This window comes from Sesamum indicum, linkage group LG10, assembly GCF_026168435.1.
Source record: "Sesamum indicum cultivar Baizhima isolate 11 linkage group LG10, ASM2616843v1, whole genome shotgun sequence".
Taxonomy (NCBI): domain Eukaryota; kingdom Viridiplantae; phylum Streptophyta; class Magnoliopsida; order Lamiales; family Pedaliaceae; genus Sesamum; species Sesamum indicum.
The window spans coordinates 16,560,961-16,579,450 of record NC_142666.1 but is presented as its reverse complement, the minus strand read 5'-3'; the positions used below and the strand labels follow the sequence as shown (position 1 = coordinate 16,579,450).

General features: G+C 34.7%; 1 protein-coding gene across 4 annotated transcripts in view; it reads right to left on the bottom strand.

Moving 5' to 3' along the window:
• LOC105171929 (exportin-4 protein) overlaps nt 1-13,741 on the bottom strand; it is a 32,047-nt gene extending 18,306 nt beyond the window's left edge. The window contains exons 1-15 of one of the 4 annotated variants that reach the window (XM_011093197.3): nt 13,532-13,741; nt 12,311-12,398; nt 11,401-11,509; nt 10,110-10,208; nt 8,292-8,334; nt 7,161-7,232; nt 6,983-7,078; nt 6,584-6,826; nt 5,495-5,678; nt 4,417-4,528; nt 4,259-4,345; nt 3,778-3,916; nt 2,870-2,966; nt 2,721-2,783; nt 2,491-2,600 (exon numbers count right to left, since the gene is read on the bottom strand). In XM_011093197.3, the coding sequence (XP_011091499.2) occupies nt 2,491-2,600; nt 2,721-2,783; nt 2,870-2,966; nt 3,778-3,916; nt 4,259-4,345; nt 4,417-4,528; nt 5,495-5,678; nt 6,584-6,826; nt 6,983-7,078; nt 7,161-7,232; nt 8,292-8,334; nt 10,110-10,208; nt 11,401-11,509; nt 12,311-12,398; nt 13,532-13,627 (1,638 nt within the window). In that variant the 5' untranslated portion in view covers nt 13,628-13,741. Of the gene's footprint in view, nt 1-2,490; nt 2,601-2,720; nt 2,784-2,869; nt 2,967-3,777; nt 3,917-4,258; nt 4,346-4,416; nt 4,529-5,494; nt 5,679-6,583; nt 6,827-6,982; nt 7,079-7,160; nt 7,233-8,291; nt 8,335-10,109; nt 10,209-11,400; nt 11,600-12,310; nt 12,399-13,531 lie in introns of those variants that run through there. The other 3 variants (XM_020697253.2, XM_088885559.1, XM_020697254.2) reach the window with 3 other exon arrangements.
• Between the last annotated feature and the right edge of the window lie 4,749 nt (nt 13,742-18,490).

Below are 18,490 nucleotides of genomic sequence, written 5' to 3'. Positions count from 1 at the left end.
TAAGAGTCACACAACAATTTCTGGGAAAAAAGGTAGGAAACCGAAAAGAAGACTTGAGTTCTGAGGAAGGTTCTAAACATTCTATACTGCCCACTTATTCCCCTCTCTCTCTATTTAAAAAACCAGCATCAATCAACAGGAGAGAAGTTTTCTAAAGCTATTGCATCTGGCCCAAAGCTAGTTACATACCAGAACCAAGACCTCTCAGTTAAGCCACCACTCACTTCAGTCATTAATGCAAACAAGAACAGATGATTACCCTCTTTTAATATATATGAAAATAGATTAACCACAAACTTCTAACCACCTATGATTCTGTAGCTAGAACTTCAATTCCGTAAATTCAAAATCAACTCAAGTTATTGATACATGGTTATCTAGCGCACTATCCTCCACTATACACACAGCTAAATTAACCTAATCAACAAAGCTTTCAGTCAAAATTGCATCTAGCACCAAATGCTTCAAGGCATACTTTTTGGACCTTTTCTGTTTGAAGTATAGGGCTTAAAGACCAACATTTCTTGCACTTCCAGATCTATAGCACAAAAGCATAAGCACACTTCATGTTCTCATTTGATTATATGTAATTCTTCTTGAAGTTCATATCTTTTATGCTTTTTCACCACTTTTCTCTTCCAAAAATGGGTCATTAATTAGAATTTTGGAGTGACATGTTAATTTTTTTTTATTATCCTTCAGTTGATGTTCCATACATGTAAGCATTCTTATAGCCGAATTTAAAAAGTTTAAGCGTGGTGCTTTCGTCAACCCAGTGCAGCATCCTGCCTTAGTTTACAAGTTAACAATAAAATATTTTGGCAAAGATTTCTTCCTTTCTTTCCTTCCCTTTCTCCTATATGCAGGGTGTATTGCGACTAAGAAGAATTGGGGCCAAAGAGGGACGGCGAGATGTGCCAGGAATTAGTACATCAGTGCTTTACCAAGTTGGATTAGTAAGCATCAAGTCCTTCATAAAGCAATGAGAGAATAACCTGAATCAAATCAATCATCTGCAGTACATGATTAAAAGAAAAGAATACAAGTCAGAAAGGAAAAAAGATCAGAAACTTTATGACTACGAACAATTTGTTTCTCTTATGGTTTAGAGGATTTAGCTAGAGTAAGAAGAGAAAGAATCTGTTGTTCAAGGAGGAGAAGCAGCATTTGGAGCAAAGGAAAATTATTCAGCCATGGAAGATAGCAGGAGTGCTTGCATCAGAAATAGGAAATTAACAATTTCTCAAGCATTAGTTTGTTTGATGTCACCGAGATTTATTTGGAAAAAGAAGAATACAAGATTCCCAAGGACAGTGTCTATCTTAGCACTTCATTATGTGATAAAAGTGGTTCTCTAGATTGCAGCTTATACTCCTTCCAAATGGCAATGGTTATGAACATCAATTATTGCGAGGAATGCATTACTATTATTTACTTTCCCAAGATGGACGACATCCTTGTCAAGTAGACCAACTCAGATTTCGATTTAAAAAAGTCTTCAGTTTAAGGGAGTTTTTGCAAGGCTTTTGCTCTTCAAGAAGTGCTAATTATAGAGAAAGTTGGAAATTGTAGTAGAATCAAAAGTTAAAAGAGTGATTGTAAATAGTGAAAAATAGATAAAAGCTAAACTGCGAGTATTTTGGGGAAAAAAAATATTTTTAAAAAGAATTTAATCGATAAAACACTATTATCCCTATGTCTTAACATGATACAATTTTTGCTCAACATTTGTACTTGTCATTTGTCAATATAATTGTTTTTCTTCAAAAGAAATGCTTTAATTAGTAAATTTCATATTTAACAAGAACAAAACATGTCATTCATATTATTAAATAAATATCAAATATTAATAGAGAAACTCAATATTTAATTAAATAACACTTCCACTAACTAATATGATTGTTCATGATGCACTATAATTAAATTTGCATGGCTATACCACAAAATTTACTTTCTCATTAATTAATCACAAATTCGTTCATCTTTTTCCATGATGTAGGAATAATACAAATGATCTATCACATAATATATACAAATTCCAAAGTACTAAAATTATTTAAATCTTAGTAGTGTTAAGTAATTCAAATTATTTGAAGAACTCAATGTCAACTTTAGATATATACAAAGAATAACTTAAAAAATGGTACATTTGGATTAAGATTATTATAATAAGGGTAAATTGAATTTATTTAGAAAAAAAAGTCAAAACAACTAGAAGCACCCTTTAAGATGCATTTAGCTTTTAGCTCAAAAGTATTCTTTTCTTTAGAAGTAATAGCAGTCTCCCATACCCTCAAGACTGAATTTCTAAAGTTAAAAGCTGCCAAGTGCTTCTATAAGCTATCGCAAACACTTCCTGAACAGAGATGTATATAACTGGAAATTTAGAGGAACAAGTCATGAACAGTGATCAAAGCAAGATGGAACTGTGAAGTTAATCGCATCGATCACATAGCAAAAATGACGAGCTAATATAAAGTAATAAGTTACCTGATGAAGCCTCATGATACGCTCTGAGAAAAGTTCCTTGAGAAGAGGGATTGTGGCCCCTACAGCTGCCCGAGCAATAAGGGCATAAGAACTCAACCTCTCATCCATGGCTACAAAGGAACACCGAGTATAACAAAAAGACAGATAAGCAATTCCAGAAAAGATTGAAGTCGCAATATCTATTATGTTAATATGAAAACTTCATCAAATTGACTCGATCAGCGAGATACCAGCAATGGAAGCCTGAAGGTAATCATATTCATCCTCATCATTGAAGGCTGATGCAGATGCAGCTATTCAGAAAACAATGCTAAATATAAGCACAGTATATAGCTGAAAGTGAGAAATAATATGAGTGACATAGGGAACGTAAAAGTACCCCTTAATTCTGATTCTACAATCAATGCAAAGAGATTGGCTGCAGCACTAATCCCTTCAGGAGGAAGTGAATGTTTATGTCCACTAGCATCCAACTGCTGCAGTTAATTAAACAAAAGCACCAGAGACAATTCAATTCAAGACAAACAAGCTATATATATGTGTATATATATATATCCTCAAACCTAGATACAACAACAATAGACCCGAGTCCACACCTCAAGAAGGGAAAATAACCCAAAGGTATATAAAGGGCAACAGGCTAAGTCAAAGTTTGGGTGACAACACCATTGGGATTGGTGATACATGACAGGCAGCGAGCAGCTTTAAGAATTAGTAACCAAAAGAGTGCAACAATGTCTAAACTTTGAAACAGTTATGATCTTCCCTCCACCAGGTTATAGGAACATCATTGCCGGTTGCCACCATGAACCATTAACAAATAGGAAGAAGATATATAAAAAGATATACTCTAAACCGAATCTTACAACATCAACATATTACTCAGACACCAAACGACATCATTCGAAGCCTTCCACACATCGATGTTCACATTGAATAGGAGAGTTTGGGGGTTCAATCACTCTCACAACAATATATAATTAATACCATAACAGTAGTTCCATTGTTCCTCCTTTCTTTCATAGCCCATCAACAAGCAAGGTCCCTTCTCTGTTTGCAGCTAAATAACAGTAAAGAGATTTGACTACGAGTTTCCATATATTGCTTTAAGTCCTAAACAAAAAGCACTTCAATCTTCTCTATACAAGCGATGGCCAGAGCCAGTTTTCTTGAAAAATAAAGTAATATAGATTATGTTTTTGTACATATCTGGATCCACAACAAAGCCACAAATCCACAAAGGATATAAGGTGGGTATAAATGATCCCAAGCACTAACAATATATACCATGAGAAGGGTTGTCCAAGTATCTAGAAGAATATCACGTGCCACCCAGCTCCATGTCTCTTCTTCTGTGCGATTTTCCATAAGATCTTTAATAACTTCACACATCAGAGCAGATAACAGAGTAATTGTTCCGTAAGGCCTGCAAGTCAAGTCAAAAACTTAGTTCAAGATAAAATAACACAAAATAATACTGAAAATCTATTTTCAGGTAAGCACACAAGATGTTATTGCCATGGACTTTGAAGTCCCATTAATTATTTATTAGGTAACATAACAAGGTGCTTCCTCTCTTTAACTCTCATTTGAAACTCTTCGGCAATCATGAGTGACTCGGTCACCATGGTTGAAGTATTGACGGATACTTGAGAATGACACATGACTAAAGAACAATAAGGTGGTTTGCCCCTCTCACCCAGTGGGAAATAGATGCTACTCTTCCTCCTCCACCACCCCTTCCCCCATCAACTAGGGTATGACTGACCTGAGTGATTTCAATAGCTCATCAAACACGAGTGGCGTAGTCACAGTTGCCATAGACATAAGCGCACGGCAGCCATCCAGCAGTTCACTGAGAATATCAAATAAGTGATATCTCAAACATGTTATCGCACAAGAGAAACATAGTCATTGAGTTATTACCTTTCACTTTTTCCAGATTTTATTGCTTTTGAAACAGCATCAGGAGGTTCTATCCACTGTACAATTCCAGCTAGCATTTGCAGAAGGTGCTGTCTTTGCATTTCGCCACTATCTAAATCCCAAAGCAATCAGTAGTAAACACATACTAGCTAATAATTGGTCATAAAAAAGAGAGCAAGAGATGAAAACAGAAAACGCTGAAAAAGCAAAGCCAGGATGAAATAAAGATGATGCAAGCAAAAACTGAATGGCTTATAATCATCACACAAGATATATTCATATCCTCATTAACTGCCGCAGCAAACATGAAAATGGAATGCAGCTAGGTTCAATGTACAATCAACCAGCACAGAAGCATGGCATGGAAAAAAGTAACCAATGAACTATAGTAATTGGAAGAAACAGTTTGGTTCATCTCCTAAGAAGAAACTACTTGGTATTGTCGAATGCACAGAAGTTAAGAGCATCTAAAAAACCTTCTTGAATCATCAAAAACCAGCAAGGTGACAGCATGCACAGGTGTGCAATGGTATTTTCACTTAATAAAAGCATGCACAAAGTTGAAACAGTGAAGACCTTTCACTTGATTCTCTTTCTGAAGATTAGACTACTAGAACAATGTCCTCATTTATGGGACAGGACGAATTCTTTTCACCAACCAAATGGTGCAACACAATTTCTGAAAACAACCATTGGCCACATGATTTTGCCTGCTTAACCTAAACGGAGGGGGTAAGAGTGGTTTCAATCGCTTAAGGAGAAAACTTCTATCAATATTCACATGAAAGCATTATTCCAACTTATGGACCTCTCTTACACATTCTTTTTCCTGTGCCAGACTGCAGAACAGACTAGCCTACATTCTTAATAGCACCAACGACATCGGTTTTCCTACAGTAAAGTATTGATAAAGATAATAAGTACCAAACAACACAAAATAATTCAAATCAACCAATAAGTGGATTAGCAAATTGCAATCATCACATGTCACTTTAAGGTGAAAATGTCAAGATGTTTGATCGAATGGAATGTGAGAAACATAACCATCTCATCAAGAGGTAAAAGGAATAAGCCATACCAGATGGAAAGATGGTTCCTGTTAGGGAGCAAAACTGTACTATAAGTTTCCGAGCAGAAACTGCAAGAGGGCAGTCAAGCCAGTAACCTTCACAGGAAAACTTTTGCCTCAGTGCAGTATAAAAGTTCAAAAGCCACCCAACATGACCACTTGAAATCAATACATCGCGCCAGGCAGGACCAGGCTATAAGCATCACAAAAGGAGAAACAAGTAAAAAGATCAAATTTCCAAGGTGCTAATGACTAAAAAGAAAAAAGGAAGCCAACAATTTACTGGAAATGTAAATAGTACATTTTATACGTAGAATGTTAAGAAGTAACAATATTGATTTTAGACAATAATAATAATCTCTTGCCCTAACAATTGAAAGAAGTTGATAAAAACACATCCATAAAATTGTATTTCAAGAGGAGAGGAAAAGCACACACAACCAAACAGCAGCTGCTATATGCGGATCACTCTGGTTCGCAAATAATTAAGTCTACTCAGCTTCAGTTCAACTATTATGTTGCCCCCTCAAGCATGGAGATGACAGGTGAATGCTATAGTTAAGACATACAGATATTCTCCAAGAGCTTCTACTTAATCTTTTGATTATAGAGTAATTAAAAGTTAATTGTTTGTATTTATTGAACTCTCTAAATATAATCAAATGAGTTGATTGGACTTTCACAGTCAAAAATATCATATTTTGACATCTGATTTCTTGTCAATTTAGTCGATCTCCAAGGAGAATTAACATTTTAGGAAAATCTAATAGCACATATTTGAAACTTTTACTAAACCATAATAAATCATCAATAAAGGTGGTTCACAAAGAACTATTAATTTGACCACAAAACTCAAGCCAATCATCCAACTCATTCTCAAACTGTATAATTTATCCTTTTAAATTTGGAACAGTTTTAGTTTTTCTATTCGTCGACTCAAGCTTCATTTTTAATGATCAAGACTTAAAATGTCAGTTATAACTGAACACAAGCCCCAGAATACTTCAGCCTAATCGAGTTCAACTCCACAAAGTCCCTACAGCTTAGCTCATCTATCCGTGCTTCGAGCACTATTGACCTTGCAATTTTACCACTAACCTGCACTAAGATACATTCAGACCTTCTAAGAGAGTCATTCTCTTGCTTCATCCCATCATAGAAAATATCCATTCCTCTTTTTGAATTCTCAATGCTGTTCTTGCCTCTGAAGTCCCAATTCAAGATTTGAAGCATCAAACGCAGTGCTGCTGAACAGACTTTTACTTCAGGGATTTCAGAGTTGGCTCCAATTATTCTATCAGACACATTAAAAGCAGCATATTGCACCCAACAGTAGAATGCCTGTGGAGCATCAAAGCAAAGGAATAATACTCATGAGCAGAAGTAAAAATCAGAAAAGATTTTGCAAAACAAAATGCCATATGTGGCAACAAAAGATAGGCAAATGGAAAACCCTAGAGTTAGACAGCAACGGATTAGTTTTGGGTAAAGATAAACCTTCATATAGTCTTGCTCCAGTGATATTCGGCACTGTTCATGGAATTCTCTGGGAAGGCCCATAGCAGTCGAAGTAGAGGGTGAGAATTCAGATACCTATTTGGGAATACCATGCATGTTTTATGAATGAGAAATTTTTCAACTGTGCTTTTCCGGGATACCATTAATAAGAACATACCAAAGATTCCAGAAAACTAATTCCAGCAAACTGCACATCTAAACCATGGCTTCCCTGAACAGCCTGTTCAACCTGCAACATAAAGCATAAGGCTTGTAAGTGTGAAACAACGGTCGAACAGAAACCATAATGACCATGTTTATTTAGGCAACAGCTGGAATTCTAGAACTGCCTATACAAGACAAGTGTATCTTGCAAAAATTTTATTAAATTCTTTGACCAAATACTACTAGGGAAGTTTTGCCAAAGTTCCAGAACCCAAAGGGAGGTGGATGCAAATATCCATGTATAGAGCTAGCCACTAAAATTCTTACTTCGCAACAAACGATTACCAAAGCATTGATGAAAATAAAGTACTGCTCCAATCTACAGCCCACATGAGAATGAGGAAAGGTTACACCAGTTGGGATCCAATGAGATGAAAAAGTGGCACAGGAGAAGAGCCAATATAACAATTTTCTGATCCTAGATCTAGCATTAAACTAAAGCACACTTCACTAAAATATGGGTTTGAAAAGCCATATGGCATTGGGTGAGTAAACAAGTCTAATATCATATCTTCACTGTCCATCACCCTCATGATTTTGCATCCCCACTTGGACCCCTCCTAATTTTTGAAAAGTACCTTCAACAGAACATATCCTGTCTGAAGTTGGATTACTCGAGAGGCTACAAATTCAGAGAAATGGGCAACAGGGTGGCTGGAGGGATTACAAAACCGGAAAAAATGATCAGGAAGAATGGCACTTGCATGATTTAGCTGGTAAGCTCACATCCGGCAGTTTTGTGACTTTGTTCATTAAGAATGGGGTTAATCAAAATTCGTAGTATGTTATCCTTTATGCTCTTTGGTATAAATTAACTTCTCCATTAAGACCAACTACCCACCCCTGCATGCCCGTCCCAACCCAAAAAAACAGAGCACAACAAAACAAAAGAGAAGCTCCAAAATATTGTTAAGACTAAATAACTGCTTCCCCTTTGATAATTATGCATGCAGGGAAGGGCATCATCTCACCTAAAGAGGTCTTCTAATGAGAAAAGTACGTGAACCAAATACTCATAAAAAACCAAAGACTTTTGTATTGCCTGAAAAGCACACAGAAAAATTAGAAAGAAACTTGCAATTACCTCATGAAAGAATGCCTCCTTCTCTGCAGCTGTAAAATCTAGCCTGCACGAAGAGCATAAAAAAGTAGACAATTAAAAATCTTCCCATTGCACCCATGGCTAAGAAAAGATGTCAACCCAAAAACCACCAAGAGATGCATCCCCAGGCAAGAAAACCAGAAAATGATAGAAAACATAATACACATACTTCTGATACAAACTAGATATATCTAAAAGGGAACAAGAGGGAAAGCTTATATATATTTTAACTATATTTAACCACAAAACCACAGCAATCACTTTCTGAGCCAAATACTGCAGCGAATAGTCCAGGAAGAGAAAAGAAAACAAAAAGGCAAAAGACAAACTATCCAAAAAACTGAGTTGAACATAGAACACCTCACTTAAAAAACCAAGCTCTTCTAGAGTTTCAACTCATATCTTAGTTGCAGAATATAGACTTTTAAGTCGTGTGCACTATATTTAAAGAGCTTCTGCATGGAGAGATCCCTTAGACACCCTAAACTATTCCAAAGTGCAACTTATTATGGTGAAAAAGGAACTATACAAGGTCATCCTGTGAAGCTTTCCATCTCAGATCTGGTAGCAAATTAGAAATTTTGGAAATCTAACATGAAGCTAAATTAGGAGATGTAAGGGCTAATTACACCGGCATCACTATTGCTTCGCCCAATTGAAATAGGGAAACAGAAAATACTCTAATTTTCAAAATTAGAAAGGTCTCCTGCAATTAACTGTTGTCAAGAACCTAATGGAAGTAATTACATGTCTCTTTTGCCCTTAATTTAAGTTTGATAGAAAGTGTTAAAGCAGAGATAATCATTTAGAAACTGAAATGACGTATTCACCCTGTATTATATAAGTGAAATAGCCTGACCCACATATATAATGGTTTAACCCATTGGCGAAACAAGATGTCATAATTTTTTGGATGATATCAACATTTTCCATGACAGCTACGTACAACAGTCTGTATGACAGAAACAAACATCAAGAGAGATGGAGTCAATTTTGAAAGTCATATGGTGTCTGGTAATTAGCCCAAAACCTCAATGCAGCTAGATATAATTAATTAAACCCAAAAGTAGAATCATAGACACTTCGCAAGATACCACAAGAGAGCTACTTGAAGACTTTCCAGTTTCATCGACAAGAATCAGTTGCTGGGAATGCAAAGAAATTTTTATTCCTTTTTCATACTTTAGGTCCAAAGTAGCTAAACTTTACAAAGAACTCAAACATCAGACATCTAGTAAGATAATGAGGCACAACCCTCTGAATTGAATTGATTTTTCCATAAATGTGTGTTCACAAATATTGTTCGTTCTTTATATTTATAAGATGTTTCATTCATCTGAATTCAAGAATCAACAAATAATTTAATGTATTCATGCTTCATGGCCACCAACACAGACATTATATCTCAGTTTGATGAATTCAATTTATATAAAGAATTATACTTAATCATTTTACACATAATTTTTTTATGGAAAAGCCATATGCTAAGTCAAGGATTAAATTATTTATTAATCATGACTGTGAATCTGTGATTAGACCTAAACCTCGGGGGTTCAATAAGTTTATCTTTACTTTAAAGACCCCCTTCCCTACTTGTCTTACTTGAGTGTATCATGAATTGTCTTTGGACTTCACAATAGCACTTGTTGAAAGAATTATGTAAGGACCTAATTCTTACTTTCCACAGTAAATCTACACGCTTTTCCTACCACATATACAATAGAATTATTCATTCCCTGTTAGTAAATTGAGGATGTCCTACATATTTGGCCCTTGGGTTTAAGATGAACTGAAACTTACCAGCCCCTTTTCAGCAATTGAGCAGCCACTGATGCAACCTTCACTAGGACATAACCCTCAGGTGAATTAGCATTTTTCATGATAAAGCATAAACAGAAACTGCATGAATAAACCAATGGTCAGTGAAGACTATAGTTCAATATGCCAGCAAAGGAAGAATTCTTCTGAAAACTGAATATTCATTATCTATGAATTCTTAGAAAGCACTCTAAATGCACAAACTGTGGCATGAAGGTCTTAAGCACAAAGAAAGTCATGCACTCTATCAACGTGCACAATTGGTCAAGACTGTAGAATTATTTGGCGGTTCAGCAAAATAACTAGTAGTTTCAGACAGCTAACTATTATAACATAATGAACACACATAGGAGAATTAAATAGAATAAAAAGTTCCAGATGAGATCATGCAAATGAGCTGGTTGTCCATATGCAGCGAGAAAGTAAAAGTGAACATTTGCTCCAGAAATGTCATAGACAATTAGAATAAAAGTCCATACTCCACGCTTTGACATGCATTCTAATACTTTACATGAAATCCACTGGATCCTACTTCTTGTGGATGGCAGTGCAGTTGAACAGTAACTGTTCCAAAATGAGCAAGTGCCATGGATAGCAGAACAGCTAAAAGTACAGAGCAGTCCGTAACGATTGGGCTCCAGAATTTTGTCATTGTAAAATTATTGCCTACATTGAGTTGATCTAGCTTTTCTAATAAGTGTATTCCTAAGTCTTTAAACAAAGAACATCTATGCCAAAACACTTATTGGTTATTATAAAAGGAAAAGATCAAGAGCAACTATTAAAGAAAAAAAAATGAAAGTGAATGTGAAGTCTATTGAAGGAGAAGTCTTTCTACATTCTGTGATTTGAGCTTTTAGCATCAAGCCCAGAACGAACCGGAAAAGAGTCACAGAAATGGTCCTCGCTCAAACTGCACTTTTCTAGCTATGCCCATGCCTAATCATGTTCTTGAGAACTGATGAAGCAACAAATATAGAGCCATCACAACATAAAATATCAGGCTACACAATCGCTCCATTCTTATAACTACAGTAAAAAGTGATAGTCATTATACCACTCTTTTGTATTTGAATAATTTCTACGCACATGAGCTATCTCACATAACCATATGCATAGTAATCTTAACCAAAATACATATACATTTCACAAAGGTGAAGAATTTATCAGCCAATAGTTGCTGCACTGATAGACAAATATATCATCAGATATGGTTTCAGAACGTTGTAATAGTTACTCATGCAAGTAAATCAAACTGAACTTGAGAAATTACCTAATCAATCCTCTCCTGTCATTCGGCTCGAGAAATCCCCATTCTCGTATAGCTGCATCTCTAATTGCTCCAGCAGCCTGAAATCTTGCATTTGGCAACTGAGAATTTTCTGAAAGATAAAGTTACTCCCAGTAAGTCCCTTTCTTGCTTTGTTTTCAGTTAGTAGAAAGAGACTACGAGTCTCAGAAATCTGTATTTCCTAAAGAGAAAATTTAGATTAGCGTTTCCAGATGACAGAAAAAGCAACAGATAAATCATTCTCAAGACATCATAGAAGTAATTTTCTACTCTAACATTATTTAGCATCTGTGCATATAGACATTTATTTTGTGTGTGCAAAGTGTTCTCATTACATGCATAGTGGTCATCTAGCCAGAATTATACTTATACCCATCACAGCTAATAGAAAGACTTCCAGCATTTTACACTAGCATGGATATAGTCCAGCATTTACAGGTAAACAGTCCCACAATCTTCTAATATAGGTTAGGCAGATTAACAATCTGGAAGCTGCACGGCCTCAAACAGGAAAATGTTCCAAACTGAGACCAAAAAACCAGACAGAAGAAGGGGTAGTGCTCCTTAAAATTTGCCAGCTAAGTGTCCCAGAAAGAAAAGCCAAATAGAGTCTTCCAGTCACCAAAATCAGACAAGTAAACACATGATAAATGGCATCTCTCCCTAGCACAAATTTATTACAAGTAAAATCAATTCGCTTGAGCAAGTTATAACAAAATACCCTATTTAGTCAAAGCAAAAGTAGTAAGTAGCAAAAAGTCATATAAATGAATTGTTGTAGAATCTATAATCTAAGTAATTCCATAGACTAATTGGCATTGCACATAGGCATACTAAGTTTTACAAAAGAATATGTTACATGAGGGAAAATATGCATATTGGACGAACGTACCTAAAATAAATTGACATGCTTGGTATGGCCGAGGCGACTGGCTTAATGATAATAAGGTAGCTTCAGCCGCAGTTGGATTGGTATGCATCTGCTTAGTTTCACCCACGCATATCCATAGGTCAATGTAACCCAATGAATCAAAACAAATTATAAAATAAACAAGGCTAAAGACTTCATAACTTACAAGCAACATATGAAAATAAAATGAACTAAGATCCTCACAACCTTTCCTCAGTTTGTCATCCATTTACTGGTGAAGGATGACTTGTGACATTGTTAACCATACCTATTGTCAATCTACTTCTGGACTGACATGATCCTAATTCTACATTAAATCTGAGTCTCCGACAGCATATTATAGTGCCATTTGATACAATGTTCTCCTATTTTTAACAAGCTTAGCCTTTTTCAGTTTCATCAAGACTTTGTGGTCAGTTAGAATAGTGAGGTTATCGCACAACAGATTATGGTCAGGTAGAAATTTATCTAGGTTTGACAATCATCAGAGCATGCTTCCCAGGAAGGTAGATGAAAGTAGGTGACTGGGCTGAACTCTGAACTTAAAAGATGATAGTGTGAAAAATTAACCAGTAGCCACAATACAGAGATTGGTGAGTACTTATTTTTCAAGTAACCCAAAGATACAATAGATGATACCAGCCTGCTGACAACTTGAGTGCAAGAAAGTAGCCACACGGCACCTCAACATTTACATGTCACATCAAATTAATCACAGACACCAATCGAACAAGTAACTATTGTTAAATTAACTCAGAGATACAATAGATAGACATCTGATATCAGTTTCCGCAGAGAACATAGGAAGTAGCGATAATTCCACAGTCCTTTACATTATAAATAAAACTATTGATTCACAAAGATGGGACAAGGAATTTCCTAATGAATCTCACAAAAACCTTTTGCTATCAATTACACACAAGCTATGGTATTCAGCCCGAGTTGCATCGATTATGGAAGCTGATGAAATACGCTTCATCATCACTTATGTAACCCGAGGAAAACCGAATCTCACTCGAGCCAAACTCACAAAGCAGAGACATATAAATAGAAATAATGGTTTTCCGCTTCTCTAGGGCGCCCTATCTAATCGTTCAAGAATCAAGTACAAGTTCTGAAAACTCATTGAAAATTATTAGCATATTTCACTGAACAAGGGTTTGGGGAATACATACATATATATACATAAATTGATTAGAGAACCTGAATAGAATTGCAGGCAAGTTCAATTGCTTGCATGGTGGCTTGAAGCTGAGCCATATCGGCTGCCCCCATGTTTTGATAATACCCCTGATGCATTCTCGTCACTCGGGCAGTCGGCAGTGCTGTGCTTGAAAGAGAGCGAGGAAGCCAAAGAGCTCACTTTGATATCACTTTTTTCCTTTTAAGTGAGGGTGAGTTTTAAGTACTCATCCCTTTTTTCTAAGTCTTTGATTCAATCTCAAAGTAACTTTATATTTTCCAGTTCCCAAATAAAAATTGAAATTTTGAGTCAACTCCTTGAGTACTTAGTTTTGCCAAAACATGCTTAATTCTTGGCATTTTCTTCTCTTTTTGTTGGAAAAAATAAATTAATAATTATATTCAAGTTTCTTTTAATTTATTCTCGATCGGATTTAAAATAAATTTTAAATATGTAGTCATATCTTACAAAGATAGAGTTGATTTTCTACATAAAAAAAATACACAACAGAGTATAAAGACAGTTCGAGATCTTCCTTTCTATTTTTCTCTTTGTCTCCCTCTCCCTAATTCTCTTCTTTAGCTATGCTTCCTTGGTCTAGTAGGAATCGTATATCCTTATTGTCAATAACGGTGATGTTGGGAAGTCTATCCAAACAGAATAACTATTTCCGCAATCAACCTTATTTTACCTTTCACGATAAATATTATACCAAGTAAAACTTAGATTTAACCTTTAGATTAGACATGTTTGCTATCACTTTGCAATATTTGTAGCAAATTTGCACGTTCCTTTTTTTCCCCTTTAATTTTGATACTAACTTGAGTATTTGAGTTTTGTAGGTGCCTCTTGTTCAAATTTGTTCTAGCCAAAGCCAAGAACATGATCCATTATATTTAGCATTTCAAACGGATCGTTTATGCCATCTATGGGAATTTTGAGTTAAAGCGCAAGGAATATTAACAATAGGAACACTGGAACTAAACAAGAGAAGCGGGCGAGGTCATCCCAGCTTCTTTTCGGAGCCTGCTCCCATAGATGGAGGCAGCAGGAAGCATCTCACGCTCCAACTCGCATTAGCGCCTCATTTGGTACCTTGTGTAGGAGATGATATGTGTTTCAATAGACCAACTGCAAAGATGATCACGAAAATCGTCCTAGATCAGATGCGACACCCTATACTCCCAAATGGCACCGGTGTTGCTACCTAGTGTAAAATCAATGTCAACCACTACAAATGTGCAAGGGAGTATTAGGCAAGAGGCTTGACCAGAAGATCATGAACTAAAAAGATAGCATATGCCCCCATAGGAAAGGAACCCAAGTGCTCAGATGAAAGGTTTGGAAAATGACTTTCTGGATGACGAAAGCCTAGCTTGAGAGTTCCTCTTGAAGGCCAAGAAAGTATTTCTTTCGGTCGTGAGGTCATGGCAAATGAGTTGACCATTACACGCTATACTCCAATCTAGTGGAGTATGATGAGCTATTGGTCAGTAGGAATACCTGTATCAATTAAAAAATATTGCCTTCTCCATTGATACTCCAATAGAGTTAAGTGTTACGTGTTCTTGATTACTTTCATCCAGACTACCCAACAATGTTTAATTAGCTACCTTCGTAATCCCCTAGTCTTTTAAGGACTTTAGTTCATTCTTCTTGCATTAGTTTGAACTCTCTAACTAAATAAAATTATGGTAACATTTCACAATCCACTGATACTCACCAATTCCACCTTATGAAAGCAAATGGTGATTTATGGGTAATAAAGCAAGCATTTGTCTCTATGTCCAAAGGGTCACCCTTAGGACTTAGCTCATGGTCTCTTGTTATCTTGGACAACTCTTTGGAGAGATTGGTCACTACACCCAATACCTCAAAAAAAATTAGTCAACACCTTTGTTGACTTCAACAAAGTATTATATTAAAATATTTTTAATTTGAATAAGCCTATTCTTGTATTTCCACTTTCATATCATAACTTAATTAATACTTCAACCTATTTAGATATTTTTTTTCTAACCTAACCTCATTAATTTTACCTCTTTGAAAACTCCTTTCCAAACCCTTTTTTCAGACCTCCCACTTGGATAAAAAAGCCTCACATTTCTATCCATTAAGTTTTGACTTAATCTGATCAGGTCATCAACTAATTATTTGATATTAGTTTTATAATAGAAGGTATCAAAGTAATCCTAGCATGGATATACCACTTGAAATTTAGCAACATGATGAGATATCTTCAAGGTAATTTATCTCATCATAGCTACAGTGATCCATTCACTTCGTTCTGCTGATTGGATCTTCTATATTCCAAATCGTATTATATTTTTTATTTCAATTAATATATACATATCATGTGTATAAATATACGTCATTTATTTTATTACAAAAAAAATTGTATACACACAATATGTATATATATATGTTAAATAAAATAAAATAAATTTGGAAATAGGAAATCCAATTCGATAACTGGAGACTCAAATTTGGACTTTATGGGATGTGTTGATAGTATGAAATTAACTTATTGATAATATTCTCCACTCTAACTAGTGGTCCTATATTTTATAAAAGAAAATATAGAGATAATTAACACCTACACCCGTTGATTCTTTAAAAAATTACACCTATAATTACCATAAATATCAATACAATTTACACAAGACCACCCCGTTCTTTAAAAAATTACGCATATATCCCCAAGAAATATCTACATCACATAAATTATCTCTATTTTTTGATTGACATGGGCGATTTCTATAATCACACAGGGTATAAATTTATATAAAAAAACTATAAGTCGTGATATGCATGTGAACTACTGGAAAGGGGTTTGCTGAATTTTAAGAAAAGGAATTATCTGTTGGGTGCAACACTTGAGAAATATCTAAAGAGTGAGATCAGATTACATGCATTGGTGGTTGACTAAGTACTGCATGTCTAAATACCTGATTAATTAACTAAATACGCGTATACGTACGTAGGCTGTGGCTTACCAGTCCAGTCAAGATAAAGAAGCTATTGTATTTTCTTCTGCATAATTATTATCTTTGAATATGTGCTAACTCATATATAGCTGTATGCATGTGTTCATACTTAGCAATATACGTAGACTAATCTAATTACAATGGAGAGCATGAATTTTTGTGATTTTTTTTTTTTTTTTTTTTGCAATTCTTGACGAGCAAGAGAGTGATGTCAACTCAATCAATTGATTGATGGCTGACGAAAATCATCTTACACACACTATTGTGCTTCGTGATTCAATGAATTGTGTCAATGGAACTGACTTCGTTTTGAGAAATTGAAATCCGATGATTATAAGAGGCATGTTACAGGTGTGATCAGGTAAGATTGGTGGGTTGTTGCCGCTAGTAATTCATCATGCCCTGAATTAAGTTTCGATATATAATTTATCCAGTCTTGGGGGATGTGATAATAATATTCGACCCTATGAAATATTTTATTACCAACAAAAATTATTAATGTATCGTATCTCATATTTTATTTAATCGGATCATACCAATCATTTATTCCACACATGAAAGCAAACGGCCCCTAACGTCCTTTGTTCGTATCTCACCAATGTATGGATTGTTATTCTAATAGTAAATATATGATATTTGCTAATTAGTGTATCAATTAATATAATTGTAAGCGATTTACTCAAAATAAATCGAACACATTGCTTAATTCAAATAAATGAGCAATTTTGATTATTTAATCACTAGAGAAATTATGATAATATAACACTATACTATGCATATATGCAATTAATTAGCACTCCAATTATTGAAATATACATATATATATATACACATTCATTTAATTATAATAAATACTCTCTAAGCTACCAACTAATAATTAACCAAAAATGCCCAACTCTGTTTGACTCTTGACTGGGTTTATATATAATATTTGTGTGAAATTGAATGGTAAAACGCTAATGCTTCTAGATAAAACGTGTACGTCTGTACGACAACTCTTACTAGTCCAGTAATCCACTTTTTCTTTCCTTTGACAAATTTAAAAATATAGTTAGATACTTTGAAAAATATTGGCTGCGGAGTCGCATTTTAGCTTGCTTTAATTATTAAGCTTGAAATGCATGAAATATTCTAGAACAAAATAAAAACGTTTTTTTGGTCTTAGCTCGCCAATCACGACTCTTATAATCAGCCAACTGGTCATGCTTACGAGCTCAATGACGGCTCACTGCCATCCGATGCCTTCCACACTTCATTTTTTGTTGCATCACTGATCGAGTTTGATTATTATTTTATTATTACTATTTTAAACATTGAAAAATAAATTAAATTATTTATACTTTATATAAATTAAGAGTTTGTTGAGTTTGGTTATTGAATATAATAAATTAAATTTGAACATGATATTTTTATTGGGTATTAATTGATTGTACGTAGAATTGATGTATTATATTTTTCTTACATCCTGCTCTTAATTATAACTAAATTTTAGATAAAAATTAAAATAAATTGTAGAAGTATTGATTATATCACGTTATTATTTCAAATGAGAGGGATATTTTAGAAAAAAAATCGTAGTTCTTGTTCTGGAAAAATGGAACCGTATCTACAACATTTAACAATAACGTCTCATATTTGATTGCAGACAAGAAAATTGATGAATAGTTTATAAGTCCCTAATGCTTTATCTCTCTAGCACTGTGCCTTTTTCAGGACAAAATTATAAATTTAGAGCAGACAATACTTTATGCAAAGGAGCACCGAAATATAAAAATGTGACCTACTTGAATATGCCGAGAAATTGCAAGTCATCAACCTATTTCTTTTTAAATTTTTTTAGGAAATGACTCCTACAAAATTTTGCCAAATCATTTCCTAAAAAAAGAAAAAGTAATATGTTAAACATCGAATTCATCGAATGCCGAAACTTAAGTCTTGACATTGCTATAATGTGGAATTTTTCAATCAAATTAATCGAAAATAATTAAAATT